This window comes from Aulostomus chinensis, chromosome 19 (assembly GCF_037954235.1).
Source record: "Aulostomus chinensis isolate RoL2024-O1b breed Wild chromosome 19, RoL_Achi_v1.0, whole genome shotgun sequence".
Taxonomy (NCBI): Eukaryota; Metazoa; Chordata; class Actinopteri; order Syngnathiformes; family Aulostomidae; genus Aulostomus; species Aulostomus chinensis.
Window position 1 is genome coordinate 2,626,764 of NC_141338.1, and position 20,800 is coordinate 2,647,563.

General features: G+C 44.8%; 1 protein-coding gene across 9 annotated transcripts in view; it reads left to right on the forward strand.

Annotated features, from left to right (window-relative positions):
• The window catches only part of mast4 (microtubule associated serine/threonine kinase family member 4), an 80,946-nt gene that overhangs the window by 27,128 nt on the left and 33,018 nt on the right, over window positions 1-20,800 (forward strand). For 7 of the 9 annotated variants that reach the window (XM_086188453.1, XM_086188457.1, XM_086188454.1 and 4 more), the window contains one exon: window positions 8,817-8,848. In XM_086188453.1, the coding sequence (XP_086044579.1) occupies window positions 8,817-8,848 (32 nt within the window). Of the gene's footprint in view, window positions 1-8,816; window positions 8,849-13,956; window positions 14,232-16,679; window positions 16,761-20,800 lie in introns of those variants that run through there. The other 2 variants (XM_086188460.1, XM_086188461.1) reach the window with 1 other exon arrangement.

Genomic DNA, 20,800 nt, shown 5'->3' on the forward strand with positions numbered 1-20,800 from the left:
GGTTCTTTATGTGCTGAACACACATCGGTTACAGCAAACATAACGGCCGCTGCTTTGGTTACAACTCTTACATCCAAAAGGGGAAACACGGAAGTTGGTTTGTCAGGCAAATGAATGTCGCGGTTCCAGCTCCACAATCTCCCATTCATTCGCTGGCCAGGAAGGGATGACTTCATCCATGTCAGACCTCGTTTATGTCAGGGACGGATCTCCACGAGAAGGTGCCGGTGCTTTTAACCTGAGTGGAAATCTTGGGAGAGAGGAGAAGTTGTCTGAGGGGCTTTTTCTCCTTCATGTTGAGTTTTCATGTTAGAAAAAAACAAAACAAAACGCGTTTTTAAAAAGGTTTGAATTGGGGGAGAGGAAGGTACTGACCAGTCACATGCTCAGTCACATGCTTTCAGTTGGTTATGTGCTGCAGAACTTTTTGAAAATGTAAAAACGACCAAATCGAGGGAACAGCTTTTATCTCGTGGCCGTCCCGTAGGCCAGCGGCCCACTCGCGTCCACAAACATTTGGTTTCTGTCTGGCAGCTCCAGGCCTTCGTAGCAACTTGCTATGCTGTGAGTTGTAATTTCTGCCTTTCTGAAAAACTCCCAGTGTGGAATTAAACCCTCAAATCACAACATTCTCAAATATTTATCTGTATCTACAATATTAATTGGTCTTATTTTTGTGTGTGAATCAGTAAAGCGAGGCGTTAAAGTAACTGAGGACAGACAGGATTTCTACTATTTTTTCCCCCCATGTTGCACGTATTTCATAGTTACAAGCAATTATAAGATGGTCCTCCTACAATTTTGAAGGCAAGATTATCAAGATAAAGTGATGCTGTCACTGTCCCGCATTCCCGTAGAAGTGATTTTCTTTTTTGTCTCGTCCTCGATGGCAAATTTACGTTTAAAATTAAGCTAAAGTGCAATTGGCTCTTCCCATGCGTTACCTCCTCCCCCGAGGAAACTCCTCATCGTGAGACGCGACCGACTGCTCCTCATGTGACGGAGAAGGGCTAATCGGCTGTTTACAATGGGGGGGGGGAGCCCCCTCCTACAAAAAAAAAAAAACGAGTCTCTTGCTCGGTTCGCAAAGCAAACACAGCTATTGATCAGTATCACTTCACTTTAATCACTTCAGTTATTGATAGTGAAAACTGTGTGAAACTGCTTCTTAGCCCTGAAGCTAACAGAAATAATAAAAGTGACTTCTTTTCATATTTCAAAGCTGTATTTTTATAAATCGAGTTTGAAGGGAATTATGCTGAGCGCCGGTCTTCAAATGATCCGTTTCCCTCTCACAACATTCAGTGGATGAAGCGTTCATGACGTCTGACGTTCCGCAACCAGGAGGACTTTGAGGGTGCCAGCAGATTTAATCAAGAAAGCTGTCTGACGGTGTCTGTGTGCTTCACCCCGCCGCATCAGGAATCAATATCTTGCAGACTGATCTCGGCATAACTGCGCAAAATATTACTGTGGACAGAAGGCTTTTGTTGACTGATGTCATAAACTGACATGTGTAGTCTGGAATATAATCACAATCCTGGTTGTTGGTGATGAATGCCCAGGCCGTCTCCTACGAGAGGTCAATGTGTGCTCAGTCTCTAATCAGTTCTATAATGTATTTGGCAGCATCCTGTACTGCACATGTGTTGGGAGCAGATAAGTGTTTTCATTGATTTGTTTGACCTCTCCAAGTCTAAACATGCACTTGAAGTGTCTGACTTTGAAGCAGCTTTTAAGCCGAATGAGGCTTAAAAGCCAGACCCCCTTGTACTCCTTTTCTTTCTGTGCCGTGTTCATCCAATATATAAATAATGGCAGTGAGTGCCAGCTCCGTTTCCCCGTGGATCTTTATCAATCTAAGAAGAGAGCACATGTGATCTTATGCGGGTTTCTAGTTAACCGAGTGCATGCGGTTAAGCGCCTGTTTGCCTCATCTCTCTGCGGTGCTCGGTGTGCTTTCCAGTAATGCAACAAAAATATTTCACAGCGTTACTTCAGCAGGAAAAGGGAGCTTAGAAGAACACGCCAGCTTTCTAGGGAATGCATTTATTTGCCATTGTCCCCAGAGCCAGGCAAGAAGACAGATACCCTTCTCCCCCCTGTGGGTGGGTTAGGGAGCTGAGACTAAACAGCCGACAGCTTGTTAGCTTAGCATGATGAATGACGGGGGGTGGGAAATGTTAGCATAACTCTATCAAAACTAACCAAATGGATAAGCTTCTAATTCAGATCTCGTTCAAGATCTTTGTTTTTAGCAGTAGTCGCTCTTCTATTCCTTCACTTATATTTCATTTTGAACGGCCGAGGCTGCCGTTGGACATCTGAGGTGTTGAGTCAAATCACTGAACCCAGTCAGGAAAGTAGTTCCGGCTATGTGTTGGAATCTAAAGTGACAATGTCATGCAAAACACCAGTGATATTAATGCAGGCAAAGACATTTTGGGGAAAAAAACAAACAAAGTGCAATTGATTAGGTTTCTTTGAGTCTCAGCTATAGAGGAGGGTGTAAATTATCATTTGTGGCTCCTCTGGGAGGATGCAAAATGAGCGTTTCCCAAAATGTTGGCGTGTTCTTTTAATGTCCCATCAGCTGGAACGCCGTGTGATTCATGTTAACTGCATAGTCCCGGGATTATTAGGGCCTGAGCCTGAAGGTACTTCAGGCGAAGACCCTATTATGTTTGCTCGGCAGAGCAACACCTTAGCAGCACTAAAAACACACACTAAACAGTGTCCCAGCCCCCCCCCAACACCCATGAGGCAGCTCGGCCAGACGGCCCGGAGCCGGTTTTCCGCTAAAGGCCGACAGCCCTCGAGAAACGAAGCAGGGGCAGTTATTTCTTGATGATGCGTGAATATGCGCCTTATTGGTCTCCACTGCGACTCCGGACCGGCAGCCAGATTTAACGGGGAAGATTTGGTGAATTTAGTTTCTTTCTCTCTGATGTCACTGGCGTTGGTTTGATGAGAACATGACTTGGGATGAGAAAAGAGATTTTCTTGCCAGTCAGCAGCGTATCACAGTAGAATGAGCACTTTTGATCTTCAGATGTAGGAAAATTCTAAATCAAGGGGAATTATTAATGAGGGCTTTTTGGGGAGAGCTGTGCCACAGATTTGAAGTCTTGGAGATTAAATGTTGCTGGGATTCGTCATGTCAGATTTGTTATCTCTTAAGCAGGAAAAAACACTTTCACAACAAAAGAACAACTATTGATCAAATGTACAAACCGTTTGTTATCTGACACGCGCTTTCAAAGATGAACATTTTGAAGCAGTGAGTCTACAGAGCTGTCACGCTGGATCAAAGCTTTTCGTGGATCCTGCAGTTGAGTGGGAGCGCATGTGTGGTAAACATTATCTTAACCTTAAAAGAGCCGGGACATTTCATTAATTTGGGTCTCGACTGTTTCCAATTTAAGGCATTATCCTGAAAGATCTGATTGTCGTTTGTGCGGGACTCGTGGCTTGTAGCTTGCTGCGTGTTATCCGTGGAGTAAAAATCAGTGCAAGGCTTTTGCAGAGAGACCTCTGCCGAGGAGGTTTTGGTTTACTCGCATTGTGGTGTGGCGAGAAACTGCATTTATTTACATCGACCCTGGCGGAGGAAGGAGTGCCTCTCTAGCGTTGAGTGTTTGATTGTGTGAGGGTACGAATTTACCAGGTATCAGAGGGAATTGTCAGTTCGTCGCACCCCCCCTGTCTGACATTGCTTCCACGGTAATGGTTTCTGTTGGAAAGGGGGACTCATTCGACCCATCACGGTGCTCGCACACGATGGGTCCGTCATTACTCGACTGAGAAGCAGCCGATTCATGTCACTCGAGTTCAGATTCTATCTCCATTTTTCAATGCGCATTTTGAAGTATCGCAGTTGAAAAGGTTGATTGAAAGGGTGAAATGCAAAATAACTCTCCCCAATCTTGCAAAGGCGTTTTACGCCACTTGGAGGTAGATTTTGTGTGTGTGTGTGTGTGTGTGTGTGTGTGTGTGTGTTAATACAAAAGAATAAATGAAAAAAAGAAAAAAACAGGAGATGGAAACCCTTAATTCAGATGAGCTGCAGCCCATTTCGCACTGGTGGGACGTCCATAGTTGTCCAGTCACGAGTTCACAACGCTCAAACTTCCGTCTTGGAGCGGGGATCTTTACGTTTGTTGCGGTTTACTCACGGCAACAAACGTCGCACATCACAACGTGACGAGTTGGTCTCGTTTCTTTCGTCAGAAGTGAAACACAGGAAATGACAGAATCATGTGTTTGAGATGGTGTTTTTGTTTTTTTTAAACTGTGTATTCAGTCGACGAACACAGCAGCCGTGTTGTCATTAACTCGACTTCGCCTCTGAATTCTTTTCTACCTTTTGGAAATTTTGGACTATTGTAGAGGTTCTTGTCTTGTTGTTGCATAAGTTTGTTTTTTTTCTTCCCCTGAAAGAAGTACACCTATTTTGTTCCGCAGCATCTGTAAGATAGTGTGTGCCGTATTTATTCCAGGACACTTTGACATTTTGTGACAAACATCCTGGAGGTAGAACATGAGCTTGGATGCGTCTCACCTCTCTGTTTTATTTGAACCGTGTGTCACAGGGCACGTTGAATGCGCTGCGTGGGACGCTGGCTGTCAGTAAGACCTCATAAAGGTGCTGAAACCCAGGAGCAGCAACGGGGGAGGCACCTCGAGACTTTATTCTCCTTCACAAGGGTTGAAGCGGCTTCTCCTGGATACATGTTTCATCGTGCATTTATCACACTGGATTCCTCTCAGGGGTTTGATGTACTGATCAGTGGACATGACATCAGAGGTTTTCCCTGCTGGTAATTAGTGCTATGTGAGTTGTGGTCTCCCAAGCAACCTCCCTGACCTTGGTCCTCTATAGGCGGCGGGGGAAGCTGGGCATTAAACCCTAATTGATAGCAAAGGGAGAGTGGAGCTGAGCGCTTTTTCTGCTGACTGGAGCAGCAAGAACACATGAACTCCGTGTCCTACAGTTCAGAACAAAGGACCTCGGCCTCATCAGGTTGTTGTTGGATTTCTAACAAAAAGCGATGGTCAGATCAGTTGGTATCCGACTCACTTGATTATGATTCATCTGACTTCCGTCGTTGCACCCGCACACAAGCAACTGGAGGAAATGGAAGTGTGTCCACATCTGGAGGTGGTAGGAGGCGGTTTGTCCCCGTGCAGCTGGTTGCAGACTTTCTTTTGGTCGAGCGTTTGTGTCAAATACCAAACAAGTTAGTAAGTGGCGTCCCTGGTGGCATCCCTGGACCGCAATGAAAGAAAACCAGTCACACTCTCAAAGCTGAGACAGCAAGTTTGTCTCCTCATCTGTCTAGAAATTTGTTCCTTTCATCTCCACACCTGCTATGATTATTTCAGAGCTGCTCAACTCCCGGCGTAAAAATCGCAGCAGAACCTAAAGAACGTGCGCAGGCATCTCAGGCCAATCTGGGAACAACTGAAGCGCATGCGTGTCTGAGAATCCACGTTTATGCAGGAAAGAACAACTTCAGTCAGACTCAAGTGTTAACTTTTATAATAAAAGTCTAGTTTTAAGCGAGTTCACACGGTAAATATGTTTTTGTTTTCCTATTCCTCAAAAAAAAAAATATAATAGCCTCAAAACCCTGCATGCACCTCATGTATGGTACATGCTTTTCTCTAGAATGTCAATCAGAGTAAATCTAAACAATCCTCCGGGGCACAACAGGCTACCAGGATTGAGACGTTTTATTGCTGAGCTACTTAAAACTAAAAGGAGCAAACACATTTGACACGTGTATTTTATAGATTTGGTGTGTGCTTTGGACTGGGAACAAAGCCAACAACTCGACAGAATAATAAATAAGACGACACTGAAGCCAAAAGTGTGATCCCAGAAATGCAATTCACCTGCAACGAGTCAGGATTTACAGTGCATGTAAACACAAAGCGCATTGTTCCTGATCCAAACCGCAGAAGGACGTCAGTTTAGGATGCCCAGTTTGGCATGAAACCCTTGACTTGGGGCGTCACCTATACCATCAACAAACACAGGAAAACTTGAGCAGCCTGAATGAATCATAAAAAGCACTTGACGAATGCGTCACCATTCAGTTCCGCTGTGATCAAAATCACCGGCGGCGGCGGCGGTTGTTCTTTTCTAATTCAAGGCCCAACTCGTCATACAAATTATTTGGTTTTATGAGAACATTTTGCCTAACATATTAAACTGTTTTGAGGCATATTAATGAAGGTCAACAACTGGAATTTAATAAATACATTAGAAATAAACAGGTTCTTTAAAATTATTCGGGTGTGCCCTGTTGCAAGCAGTTAGCTTGCCACCAAGCAGACACGGTGGCTAAAATTTAACTAAGTTTCTCTCTCTCTCTCTCTCTCTTTATTTATTTATTTATTTATTTATAAATAATGATAATTGCGGAAACTCAATGTGGTTTGATCACACAACGTCCTTTTTGTTGTTGTTGTTGTCATTCCACTTCATCTTTAAACAATTTTCTGTGCAAAAATTTAGCTGACACTTTGCTGACTAGCATTTTGCAGACCACTAGAGGGTGCTCATGGCCCATCTCTGGGCCCGGACCCAGTGGTTGAGACACACTGTGCACCATAAGTGCATGGAGATGTTTCAGCATCCTCACTTTTGAATCTTTCGTCCACCTCATTGGCTGCCAGCAGCGTTTGACTGCTCATATTGCAGCTGGTAGGATTCTGGGCTGGATCATCATTTTGAAATAAAAACTGTGGCATATTTAACATTTGCAGCATGAGCCTTGATGATTATTTTTTTTTGTCTTGTCAACTTTTTGGTCCAGACTGCTCATTTAAACTCTGCTCTTTACTGTTTCGTTGTCATTTCTTCTTCTTTCTTCTGCCTGACCTTTAACCTCGATGGGTCCCCTTGAGGAGGAAGGGGCCGGTGGAGGAGTCGCTCCTCTGTTCTGGAGGAACCATGTTCACCATCGCTGCTCCTTAAAAGGGCAAATACACATTTGAGAACAAGCAAATTAATATCAGGCATCTCTGCAAGAAAACTGAGACGTGTTAGAATATTGTAGATTCTTAGATTTAAATGAATGTGTTTAATGACGGCAAGGATTTAGGAAAATTGCACGTTTGCCAGCTGTATTATCCCTTAAGCAACAAGCTTGTGAGAATGCATAATCCCTCAATAAATCAATGAGGGCATTGTTGGTGCCTTCGCTGGGTTCTTTCAGTGCAGCCCTGTCCTCAGTGTAACTCTGCCTTTAATTAAAAGATAAAAAAATAAAGAAATGAACAAACTACACCCCTAAATATCAATTATTCCTATTATCAGTGTAGCCGCATTTTGTCAGCTGAATAACTTTTTATAACCCAGTGCGCACAAGAGCTCGGGATGCTTCATTTCAACAAATTATTAACTAAAGCTGAAATCTACAGGATAAATGTAGACGTAAGGACTCAGTGAGCTGAGTGAGAACCAGCCTCAGGAGCCTGGTGAGAGAAGCAGGGCTCTGTGCTTTTTAGCACTGCGGATGAATAAAACCATCAACGCGCACCTCGGCTGCAAGGCCAGTGAAGGTGCATGACACATTAGATTTAATCAAATAGAGGCAACAGGCTCCCCTCCAAAACACCTACAAAAGGAACTAATGGAGAGAGGTGATGGAAGCTGAGGGCTGAGTTCCAGAGAGCAGCGCCACTCATTTCTGTTAGCAGATCCTCTCCGGGTCTGACTGCTAGCGGAGTCAGCTGAAACTATCCAGCGTGAGCCATCGCTCAGCTGGTACTGCCGTCATGAGGCTCACCCAGGAGCCGCTCTGTGCTGTGCTAGGATTTATTACTCAACCATAATCGAGATGTATTCTTCCTTTGCCACACACAGTGAGGAGCGCTGCACCGTGACTGGCCAACAAGTTCAAATTCCTCCAAAAATGTGGTATCTGGAGTTTTTTCATGCCTAAATCAGTGGATGAGTTTGTAGAAGTGAAGTGGTTGGTTTGTTTGTTTGTTTTTTGCCTTTTTTGAGGTGGATTCCATCTGGTCAGCTGTCCCTGAGGCAGAGCATGAAAGTAAATAGCGGAGGAAGATCCTTCACTAGACTTCACCTCGAGTTGTTGTTTTTATCCCTCTGCGCTGCCTGCAGACGTGGGTTTGTTGCCGCATTTGTCCCAATCTCCCGCATCTCTGGAATCCTGGGCGATTTTTATATGTCACACAAACGTCCACGGGGACTCCAGATTCTGCCGGTCGGAGGTCACTGCCTCCTCATCTACCTGTCATGAATGCGATATATCTCTGGAGGAATTTTCCTGGCATCTGGCACCGCAAGCATTTATTCATATTACACATCGCAGAGGCATGAAACTGGAATTTGGGGTTTTAATTTGCACATCTATCTCACTCCAAGCTGCTAGCATTTGCATCTTTGCCTTTTCCAAAAATGCAAAATGCAAAAAAAAAAACAACCATTTGGTTGCACGGCAGGTTTATTGCAGACCTGTGGGGTTTACCTCCCTGTCGGGTGGATCGAGTTCACGCTCTCATCAGGAATGCACAGTAACGTAGTTTGGGAAATACCAAGAACCGGACCAAGACCACCTCTTTGCAGGCCTTGGTTCATTGGTGTCAGTGCACACCGGAGTGCTGGGACCAAACTGAACTGGGGGGGGGGGACGTTTCCCAGTGAATGGACTACAGTAATGGTCATAGTTCCGTCACTGAGGCTTTCGTGACTCTTTTCAATGCTCCACAGCAGTCGCTGATGTTGACGGTGAGGTTTATTTATTTTTTGCACTCATAACTCTTCTCTTTTCCCTCCACAGAAGGAGCTGAGTCTTCCTAGAAGAGGCAGTTTGTAAGTACCGACTCACGTTTCATTCACATGAAGAGAAAAGGGGTGATTCCCGTGACAGGACACACACACACACACACAAAAATAAAAAATCCCATTTTGACTGCGAATGTGCGGCCTCATGGAACCAACATGCTGAAGTGCCCTGATTTGAACGGACGGCAGAAGAACTCAGAAATGCCTTTCTTGTGATAAAAAGCCCAAAATCATAAAAAGGAAGGTGGAATTTTGTTGCTTGTTTATTTCACAAAATTAAAAAAGAAAAGGCTGGAATCAAAACTGTGCGCCCGTTCGCGCTACCGATACATTTAGAAGATGTAATATTGTATTGGCTGCATGTTTAAAGCCTAAGTTTACCTTTCTTTAATATTCTGCTGCTGTTTTCTTCATTCACGGCGTCCCAGTCGCACTGAGGAGGGACGGATTGTATTTGTTTCCCTGATTCTGGTTCATGCAAACAGGTTTTTGTTTGTTTTGAATCATATTTAAATGAGAAATATTACAATTTCAAATTTGGGTATGGTTCCATTTGCTGGCAGCCCCAGGATTCACTTAGTGACTGTGGTGAGGTTGAAAAACCTACTGATGCTTTGCGTTTTCACAGCATGTTCATGACAATTTCGGCCATTTTTCCAAAGGAAAACTTGCTTTTCAAAGCCGACGGGAGGTTTTGATGCTGCGGACTAGTCAGCCAGGTCTGTGGTAGTTTGTAAAGTCAGGTTTCTGTGTTGAGGTTGATTTAATTTTCTTTTATTTTCAGCCCTGAGAGGAAAAGCACTTAGACTGTTATGGTGAACAGGTCTGCGCATGATTTTTTTTTTTTTTAATTTTTGTTTTATTTTTCCTTTCTTGTCTGATTAAGCGTGAACTGCTCTTCTATAATTGTCCTTTAATGAGAAAGTCCCTGAATTAGATTCTAATTTGTGTGCTGATTTATGTATTTGACGGGACCGGCACTTGTTAAACCACCTGAAGTTGTTTAGAATCCATGGGTTTTGATTTAGTTTGACATATATAACGATGGAGAAATGATTACCCAGGGTTCCTCACTGCTGTGGTGGCCTGCTCACCAGAGGGGTCACCTACTGTAATGGAGGTGAGCCATTACTAACAGGCCACTGTCAGAACTGCACCAGTTTATATTTAGAGCACCGGAGCCTCTGGTGACCTTGGTAACCATAGTAATGGTGTTTGGGTATGACAAGGTTGATGTGATTGCTGCAAATGAATCATAACTGCAGTTGGTTTAGATTGCAAGATGTTGGGGCTAATTTGCCACCTTGAAATCGGAGAGGTGAGCACCTGCTGCGTGTTTAGCGAGATCTCACGACTCTCCTGAAGGCTGTCGTCTTGTGTGCTCGGTTTGTAGAGAGGGCGATGAGGTGAGCTGATGAAGGAATGAAGTTTGTGCCTCACGTTCGCTGGAGTCACACTCGCAGTGACGACGATGAGGATGTGTCACCTGGAACTGAAGGACCTGATGTCACTTTAAAAGAAAAGACACCGGACTCCTCAGTTCGGAGGTTTTCCTGTGACGGAGAGCCATCTGCTGAGCGCTCGCCATCTCTAACATCTCTGCTAGTTGATTAACAAGGTTTCCACAAACATCCCTGGAGATTTATGATTATTGCAGCCTCAATCATTTCCCACCAACTCACCGGTGATGCATTGTACCTTTTTAGATGGTGTGGAGTTGTTTTACACGCGAGTCATTTTGTTTGAGCGATTACTTGACCCTATTTATAGTCTGACCTTAATAACTGGAAGTCTTTAGCTGGGTCCAGTTTGAATAACTGAAAACCAACCATTCGTGTGTGCTGGCATCATCTGATCTGTTGACTATTAAGTTAGATCCAGTTTCTGTGTCTCATCATCAGGACACAAAAACACATCAGCTGCTTGGCCAAGGAACCAGATCCTGAACCGCTGCCGGTAGATTCAGTTGCACTGTGTCTTTATGTGAAGTCCACTTCAACGGAAGCTGTCAACATGAACTCTGTCCCTGCAGACAAAGTCATTAATCAAGCACAGAGACTTTTCTGGTTGTAGTTCGTTCAGTCTGGCGTGTGTCTGTTGATCAACCGCACGATTGATCTGAAAATCTTCTGGTCTTCCTTGTCACTGCCAGGTAGGAAGGTGGATGTTAACCCGGGTCCACGAGCACCAACCACCCACCCTGTACCCCCCCTCGCCCAGCAGCCAGAGCGCCAAGTCGGTGCCCCATTGCAGAGCAGTACAACTGTCTCGAGATCCATACAAACAAGTATTGATCTCAAAAATACCAATTAAGTTGTCTAAAAAAAAATCGGACTAAGAATTCTCTTCATAAAAGTGTTGAGCGAATGCAAACACCAGCTGATTGGTAATTAAACCTTCATCTGGAAGTTGTTATTTTAATAGTGACAGTGGGAAAAAAATGCCTGCAAGTGGCAGGATATTAATGCAGTGAAAGGGTCTTGACGTGATGAGGTTCTGGAACGATGTATCATGGACAATATGACATGGTACGGTCCTCAACACACGCACTTTTCCTAACGGCCAGCAGGGGGCGGCTCCTTCAGTTGCATGAAGAAGTCTGATTGTACAGAGGAAAACCTGCCTGATGAGCATCTCCCAGCTGGGTTGATGATCTCTGTGGTTTCATGTCTTCTTCTTTGGTCCTTTTTCGAGTAAAATATGGGATCTCTCTTTTGGACTCCTGTGTATTTCAAGATATTTGTAGGACAGAACACCACTCGCTGGAGTTGTGTCTTACGAACTTTGAAAAAGGTTGGTTATATTTTGCAGCCTCCATGAAAAGAGGTCTGTAAATGAAATTATCATATTTTGGGGCATTTTGAGGTTTATCATCCAGGAACGGCAGGAGAGAGATGACGTGCCACAAAGAGCTCAGGATGGACTTGAGGCTCAGTTGCACTTCCACCCTGAATCGACGCCGAAGGCTCCAACCGAAGCTACACAGAGCCACCGGCCCAGTGGTGATGCCCACGGTGCAGCCTAATGTGCACCTACAGAAGTGTATCTGCATGTCAGGCTGCAGACTGGTCCGGCTTGTAGAATCTCATTTCCTCTTTGGCATTTCCACATCATCACCTCCTCTGGTCTGAGCTACTTTTGCTCCGTAGACGCCATCGTTTGGAGTGCATGAGGATACTCAGGCGTAGTTGCACCGCTCCGACTAGTGTTGAGGCAGGGTGATTGCAGCTCGCTCACAAGGCCAAAGAGCTCTCGTGTCTGCGCCGTTGTGGTGTTCACATCGTCCCGATGCATCTTAGCTGCCACGGTAAGCAACAGCTCTAAAGGTGTTTCAGCAGCATACCTGATAAACAACTCGCCTGTATCAGACAGTATTGTTTGTAGCCTACCGTTGACCTCTAACGTCTACGCGAGATACAACTCCACATCTTGGTATGCTCCAGTTCCTGCACACCTCATCTCCTGGGCCTGTGGGTGCTGCAGTGTTTGGTGTCATCTTCTGTGGCGCTTTGCTGCTCAAACATGCTCCAACTGATAAAGAATTCATCGGTATACTGGATTAGTGAGTCAGGCTGCAGCTGAGGATCGTCTGCCTGCTTTCAACTCCTGTCTCTCTCACAAAAGCCCCCATCGCTGCTCTGCACAACTGAGCTTCCCTCAGTTGTGCTGGAACAGGAGCTGACAAGACTCATTGTCGTGGTAATTACACGTTTTTGTAATTTGTTGTCAAATTACCTGAATTAACTTCTTTTATCAAGCAGATTATAAATCCTTGGAAATCATTTAGTGGTTGACCAATATTTTTGTTTTCTGTTGCCAAAATTTAGAAAACTGAGAGGCTGATATTATATTTAAAGCTGATGTGTCGTTGTTTAATCTGATTAAATAACTGAAAAAAACAATTATAATTGATTGTCTTCTCTCTTTACATTTATCAGCAAATTCCATTGCCTTTGTTTCTCAGCCAGAACCACATTTTTTTAATCCTAAATAAATAAAATAAAATATATAATATTAACAATATTTGTGCAGGCTTTTTTTGTGTTACTCTTGTGAGTGCAGGAATTCATCAGATGCCAATTATCAAATAAATGCCATTAATTGGCCAAATTGATCCGTTACCATTCATGATGATCATGATGATGGTGAGGAGGCTCACTAAACCCCCCCTGGTGGCCAAAGCCAAAGATGCATTGAGGGATGAGGGATTATGGTGTGACTGCCGTTGATTCTGTGGTCACTCGCGCATCCATGACAGTCAAATAAGAAGGTTTCATATCCGTGTTGGCGGCGCCATTGTTACTAGTAGCAACAGAGCTGATTGTTGATCAACAAGCCTGCAGGGCTCATCTCTAGAGAAGAGATAATAGCTGGGATCTGTATCTGGTTACTGTCAGGTTTTGCAGTTTGTTTGGTTTCTATGGTAAATCTCAACATCGACCATATTGGTCTGGACATGAAAAATACACCTGCTGATACCCAAATATTAATTTTCATGCAAATGAAGCCTCTGGTCTGTTGTCTTGACTGGTGGGCAACAGCAAGTCTGCAACAACAATAACAACAAAAAAATACATTGTGGGCATCAGCGGCGAGTGGTAATCTCTGCAGTGTTTTGAATCCCTGCAGGGGGAGGGACACCCTGCAGGGAGTCCGCCGCACACCAAACACCCGTATGCTTCTGTAATGTGAACACCGCTCACTCTTCTGTCTGCCTGCAACATTCGATTTTATTAACTAATTCTACTAAACTACCAGGAACTCATCTTTATTTCTCTTTGTGTGGTTTACTGTGTGTGTGTGTGTGTGTGTGTGTTCTGTCTTCCTGCACCTTGAGTGATGAGGACAGGCAGGTTGTGGTGCATTATTTTTTTTTTTTCTGTCAAGGATGACGTCATCCCCGTGGTTGTGGTGACATTGCATCATATGGTGCATGCCTTGTGTTAGCAGCTGTCAAGGTGACTGCGTAGAGAGCTGCAGATAACATTTACTGTTATGCATCCATTTATGCGATGTAGCAAGTCACCAGCTGGTGGAGGAGTTGTTGTGAGGGGGGACACGGCTGTGCGTGAAGGAGCAGGGGGCGTGTATTAGGGGAGGGGAGAGGGGGTATTGTCCTGCCTCCATGCCCTCCGCAGGCTACTGAGGATCTCAATTGACAGCTTCAAGGTGGAACGTGGAAAGACCAAAACAAGAACTGTTGCCCCCCTTTTTTTACCCCCTCTCTTTTTGTGAGGGGAGAGAAAGCCCATCATCGCTGTGTTGTGGCTGGGTTTGGCTCTTTGTCAGTGCAGGGGGGACGGCAGGCAGGGAGAGTGAGTGCATATCATGACCACAATAGAGCAAACGAGCACAGTTCAGCCATGAAAGCCCAACGGGAGAGGCTGAGAATTCCAGGGCTGACGCTAGAGTGAGTATTTTCCACTGTTATCCTTCCCAGTTGGGAGGGAGCTCCTCTGCAGTGTGTGGCTTTATCTGTCTCTGTATCAGATTTGTGTTGCTTTAAGCTCTGTGCAGCGTTAGCATTAGCAGCAGCAGCAGCAGCAGCATCTTTAGCAGAAACTATGATATTAAACCCTTCCCTGCTAGCCAACAGCGGCGTACTTGTGTTTGCATGTCTGTGCCTTCACTCATATTTCCCTGCACGTGTATGATGTATAGACTGATAACGTGTCGCGTGAAGGAGTGCCGCAGCAGCACAACATGCTGCACACACACCATGCACATGCAGGAAACACACTGAAAACACAAGAGCCCTGTGGCAGCATTGGTGGGCTGAGATCAATAAGATAAAAAAAAAAAATCAGTGACGGCTGTAGCGTGGCCGGTTTTCTCTTTTATCAGAGGCCACGATCATCTGTTTGACTTCATTTTTCAGGTCAACCAGGCATTTGTCATGGTTCCCTCGATTACAGGCTTGAAAATCTTCTGTGAAAGAGAAAAATTGAACAATGGATCATTTCTGTGCTGATTCAGGCGCACAGTGCCCCACGGATGCAGTTCTATTCAAAAATACAAGACTGTTATATTTTGGAATATTGACGAATGCGCCATGTTTCATCTACCAGGGTTCTAGAGGGCTTGACACTTGCAATATGACACATTTTGATTACTGTCAATAAATACCATGAAAAGACCCTGATATCGGTTACTTTTGGAACTCCCTGTTATCCATGACCCCATTTTTTTCCCTGCGTAAGACAAACATTTTTAAAACCATTCACATGGTCATACAGTACGTAGATGAACTTTACAAAAAGGCTTAAAGCCGATTGCCATTGTAGGATTTTTGTGAATTCTGCCCATGGAAAGAGGAAGTTTATTTCTTTGGGATTATGTGGATTTGGTGGGCCAAAGAAAAGAGTATATGCATGTGGAATAGACTCAAACAACCTCTGCTGTGAGGCAGAGCTGCTCCAAAATGTAGAGGGCTCGTCTTTCGGCCAGGTGCAACCCGTCCATCCAGTTTCAGGAAAACGCAAGGGGTGGGGGTCTTTTTTGGTGTGAACCCGCTGACCGAAGGCACCCAGAGATTACAGCGCTGTAACAATGACGAGCTCAAATGAATCCAGTTTTTCCTGTTGAACGCATGAGACCCAGAATTTAACGTGATCTTCCTCGTGTACCCCTCCACCAGGTGGTCTTTGAGTAACCCTGTTCACAGGTGCACAAACCCCCAGGGTGAGAATGTAGGTGTGTAAAACGTAGTGATATTCTGTCGCAGAACAATCCCATATTTCTTTGTTTTCATTGAATTTGTTGACAGTAACATTATGCAGAACTAGAGGGCACGGGTGGGGGTCGGGTGGGGGGGTAGTGCCTGCCTGTGTGACATCATCAGGTCCTGATGTGGCTCTGGATCAGTCCTAGAATCAAAATGATTGATCCTAAATTCCACCATCCAAACAGATGTCATCATCACAATCCAGAACTTTTTGAGTTCTGCTGCTAACAGGCAGACAATCAAACACCGGGCTAAGTACACACACACACACACACACACACACACACACACGGCTCTTGTACATATATTACGTGTGGCTGATTTACCACATGATTTTAAGTTTTTGCATGTCAGCGTGTCCTGACTAATGATTTTGGAGCTCCACTGCAGTAAAAGTGATTTACCTCCTAATGACCTAATGCTCTGCAGTGCCTCAGCTGAAAGTTTAAAGAGCTCAAGCTCCGAACAAGGAACCTGGAAGTCTTGCAGAAGGATCCGAATGAGAGGTTGAACACCGTTCCCTGCTCTTATCTGAAGTATTTAATGACGGAATGTGACATTGCGTCCCCAATCTGTGACATCGTAGGAAAAACTGCCTGTTTGTTAGGAGTGGCACAAAAAATAAACACTGCAATACATGGAGGTACTTCCCCTTGCGATACAGTATTGGTACAGTAGCGTAAAATGTTTTTATCACAGCTGGGGGTATAAACAGATTCCCCCAACACCATTTTGAAAAGTAAAGCTTTGCTAGGCTTTTCACGTCAGTTTCAAATCCTTTGAAAAACACCGCGATGCTGTGTATAAATACACAATTCCTGCATTTTAAGGGTAATTACTTCTTCAGTCACGCGTATACCATGATGTATCGGAGATAACTTGCCTTGCCGTAACCTGATACTTGCGCTGAGGGAGTTTTTGCGACGTAATCGCGAGTGACTGAATTGAAAAGGTTTACAGGCTTGTTTTGTAAACCAGCACCAGACGAACGCCTGGGGAACCGGGTCTGACACCTGCTCGTGGCGATGCTGCTGTTCTGCTGTGCACACGTGCCAGAGCTGTAGGGGCTTTAGTGGGAATCTGTCCTGTGTGTGATAAAAGACAACTGTTCACTCCACTCCATTTAACTTACAGCCTCACTCCCAGAAGCTTGAGCCCCACTCCCACTAGCCCTTGCAGCCCGTGCAGTCCGCTGCACGCCTTTCATTTTTGGAGGTAAGCGAGAGCTCTTCAACCATGACTTTTTTTTGGGGGGTGGGTGGGGGTTTGTTTTGAAAGCCTATCAGTGTACGTTGTGCTAATGTGTCACAAGAATTCAGTTCACCTTGCGAAAAACCATCCACCAGAGAAGTGACATTGGAAGAGGAGGACATGGTGCTTATATAACGCTGATGGTGTCACCCCCTTCCCCCATCTTGCCCCTCCGTTCTGAGGTTGGGTTTATGCTCCTCCTTTCATGTGCTAAGTAGGATTTGTGGCAATTGCAATACATCAAAGTGAAGAATGGTCTCAATCTGTCTGAATCCTGGCTGGATTGATTCATTTAGGAATAAAGAGGTACTGCAAAAGCTCCTTTTCCATTTGGCTGTAATGGATCCATATCAAAGCTTATCTCAACTAGTTTATGATGCGTATTTAAAATGAGAGTGTGAGGGTCTCGCTTCATGCTCCTTAATGAACATCCAGGCTCGAATCCCCGTGAATCTGTCCGTCTTTATGGGTGAGCCTCGTTTAGGGTCTCACTTTCGAACGGGGCCATTAAACCTGATGTCGTCCTGTTGTGGTTTCACGTCGGTTGATGGGTTTTTATAATTAACGGTTTGCTGCTCTCATTCCTGAGCTCCTTGATATTTGGACAAAAAGTTCTCATTTGTAGGTGTATTTGACGGCAGATTACAGTCCCGTTTTGACAGATGCTGATTAGTCCCCGAGATCCAAGGAAGCACCAGCAGCTATATTTAAATTTCAATTTTCTGTCGGATCAGTCATTGTTCTTCATGTGCAGCCTCAGATTTTAGGAACATAATGTCCTGCAGCAGCAACACTCTCCAGCTGGCCTAAAAAAAAAAAATTGCTGAACTGTCATAAAAAATATAGGACTTTTCAAAAACGGGAAGCTCACAATTGAGGAGAGAATGTCTGCCTGTATGTTCGTCTTATTTAAAAATGAGTCCCCGTCTTCCTTTTGTTTTGTCGCTTTTCTTTTTTGCTTTGTTTGTTTTCACGACTTTTGGCTTCGTCTGGTAAAACATTTTTCAGTGCGAGGAACTGCAGCGCTCATTCAAAAACACTCGATGTTGAGATGAGAATTTTCTCTATCAATGAATACCACGGGACACCCACCCACGTGACCTCCGACCTCCTCCTGTTCTGCTTGGCTTTCATAGAGAGTCAAGTGTAGCAGGCATTCACAGTGAGTGAGTCAGCTCCCAACACCAATGGAAGACTGTTTGCTGCTTTTATCATTTACTTGCCAGTGATGTGAATTTTTATTGCATCGTGGACCAAAGCCTGTTTACTGATAATGCTCGAATAATAACGCTGCTTGTGTTGGGGGGAGATGTTATTGTGTTTCAGTATTAAAGAGGCGGCTGAATATGAATGACGAAGGGTTGTCGGGGATTGATCCACTAAGACGGCGGTAGTTGGGCTGCACCCTCAAGAATCTGTGCCCCTCGAGAACGTGAATCCAGTAGTAGTACAAGTGTTCTCTTCTTAGGAAAGCTAAGGTGAATGTCGCAGTTGTTGTACTTACACTCAAAAGTGCATTATTTTTCCAGCATCCTTCGGGTGAGAATGTGGGAGTTTACACCTGAAGTGTCCAACCCGGCTTCTCCTCTGGCTGAAAATGCCGGGCGCTCTGCTGATGGCGGCCAGCAGGGAGCGTGTCAGGGCCCTCCCGTCTTTTCTCTGGATAAAATAAGACTCAACCAACGTCTGGGTCGAGCAATAAATGATGGTGATGGTTTTTACTCTGACAAACAGTTTGCCTATCTAACATGCTGCTGTTGCGTGATCATGAGCTCTGAGCCGTCCCGGCTGCTGGCGAGCAGCGAGGCTCGCCGCTATCAGATAGAGCGAGTCAACTCAGAACAATTCGACCTCCCAGAATCTCTCTTTTCATGCTCTCCTGCAGTTTTCCTGGCATTTGCCCTCCGTCTGGCTCATATTGGGTCTGACCTGCCTTGTTGATGTTCAGCAACCAATCAATAGCGCTGATCCTTTGACCGTGACACTGGCGCTGAAAGGTGCTGACCGTAAAGACTACAAAAATGGAGTTCTGATAATTATAACAAAAAGTTGACCTCCATTTATTGTAACTTTGCTTGAATGCTTGAACGTCTCTGTGCTGAAGGACACTCGGAGGCTGTTTTCAGGTTTATTTTTGCGAGGGTGGACTGTTTCTCAGTCCCGTTCCTCCTGTGTGAGCGTGATTGTGATCAGTTACGTGTGTGTGTGTGTGTGTGTGTGTGAGTCCACTGCTGTTTTAACTCGGTGTTAGGCAGAGGTCCACCCTGGTAGCTCATAGGACTCATCGGATCTGCTGCTCACAGACCGGTGGCAGATACCACAAGGCACCTTCAGAGGTTTTATGGAGACCAAGCCCGGATGAGTCAGAGCTGTTTTGGTGGCCTGAGGTAGATCTACACAATAATTAGTCAGTGCTTTAAATGTTGCGCCTTTGCCATACGTCTGTATTCCACGTACAAGTACATACCTGTATTTTCATCATCATCACTTTGATAAAGAGGCGCGAGGATTTTGTGCTGGTGTTGTCAGCGCAGCCGGTGACCCCTGTGTTCATGCTGCTCTATGCAAGTTTGACTTTGAACCATCTGAACCATCATTTCTTATGTGGAACACAGAAACAGAGCAGAGCCATAATTAGAGTGAAGGCTGTCACACTGGCCTGTGGGGAGACGGGCTGAGCCACACACGCGCACGCACACACACACACGCACACACACACACACACGCACACTCACAAATGCAGCCATTACACCCACACAAATGACTTCTGACAACACTTTATCACAGCAGAGGCAGACGTAAACAGAAGCGGTGCTGGGATGGTTTTACGCTCCGTCTCTGCTCCAGTTCTGGCGCCGGTTGGACTCGTCTGCAGCTCCCTCATGGTCCTCGGGCCTGACTGCGCACTTCCTCAATGACACAAAGTTTCAGCCTGCAGGGGGGCTTTCAGTTTAGTTCATGATATCTGAGAAATGGGACTCTGCCTTCAGAGTCGCTCATCCGTGCTGCCGGGTCCGTCCATCTTGAGCAGCTGCGACCAGAACTCGCCGAAACAAAACATTTAACTTGATTGACAGTAAATTTGTTCAAGCTTTCAAGTTTTGTGTCAATGAAATGTTTCACAAAACTGCGGTGCAGTGGCATCCACCAATGTTGTCATGAGCTACATAGCGCTAAAGTTAGCAAGCAACATCACAAAATACAGAATTCCTTATGATTTTATTATTATGATGATTATTGTTAGGGATGAACCGAAACCAAGATTTAAATTGAAAGGTTCAGTTTCACGGAGGAGCTGCGGTGAGTTCTGCCGCCACGATCAAACTCGCCCTGGTGGTGTTCCTCACGGTGCGTTTATCCACCGTGAGTTCCAGATGAACGTGACAGGAGGCAAACGTGGGCCAAGCATTTTTCATTCATGGTGTAGCCACTCAGTCGACTATACGTCTGAACAGAAGTTTAAGATAGAATAATTCCACGTTTTTGATTATCGAAAACAAGTCAGAGCAGAAATAAAGTAGTTAAAAAAAACCTAGTCTTCTGTTTTTATTCAAATAAATCCATTTTGCCCCTAATTGTCTTTTTGTATCCTCTTATTAAGAAAAAAGAAAAGGAATTTAAGATTTTTTTTTTTTTAATAAATGAATGAATTGAATAATTCAACTTGGAACACATGAGCTCCTTGGGGAAAAGTAAACGTTGAGCCCCACCTGGAACCAAGGAATGTTATATTTACTAAATGATCAGTTTTGAATTTTTAATGTTGTTGCTGATGAACTTTTCTTTATGAAATCAATCAGAGCGTAAACTCTTCAGGCTCGGCGAGGGTCCGCTGCCAATGTGAAAGCTTTTATTTCCGTGGTCAGTTTTTCATCTTCTGTGCCTGAAGTCTTGGATGAGGTGACCTGAACATTTTTTTTGCAGACGAATTTCCTCGCCTACCAGCGGCGTGGTGACGGCGTCCTCCAGCTCTGCCCTCACGACGCCTCTGGGGCTGCTTTTGC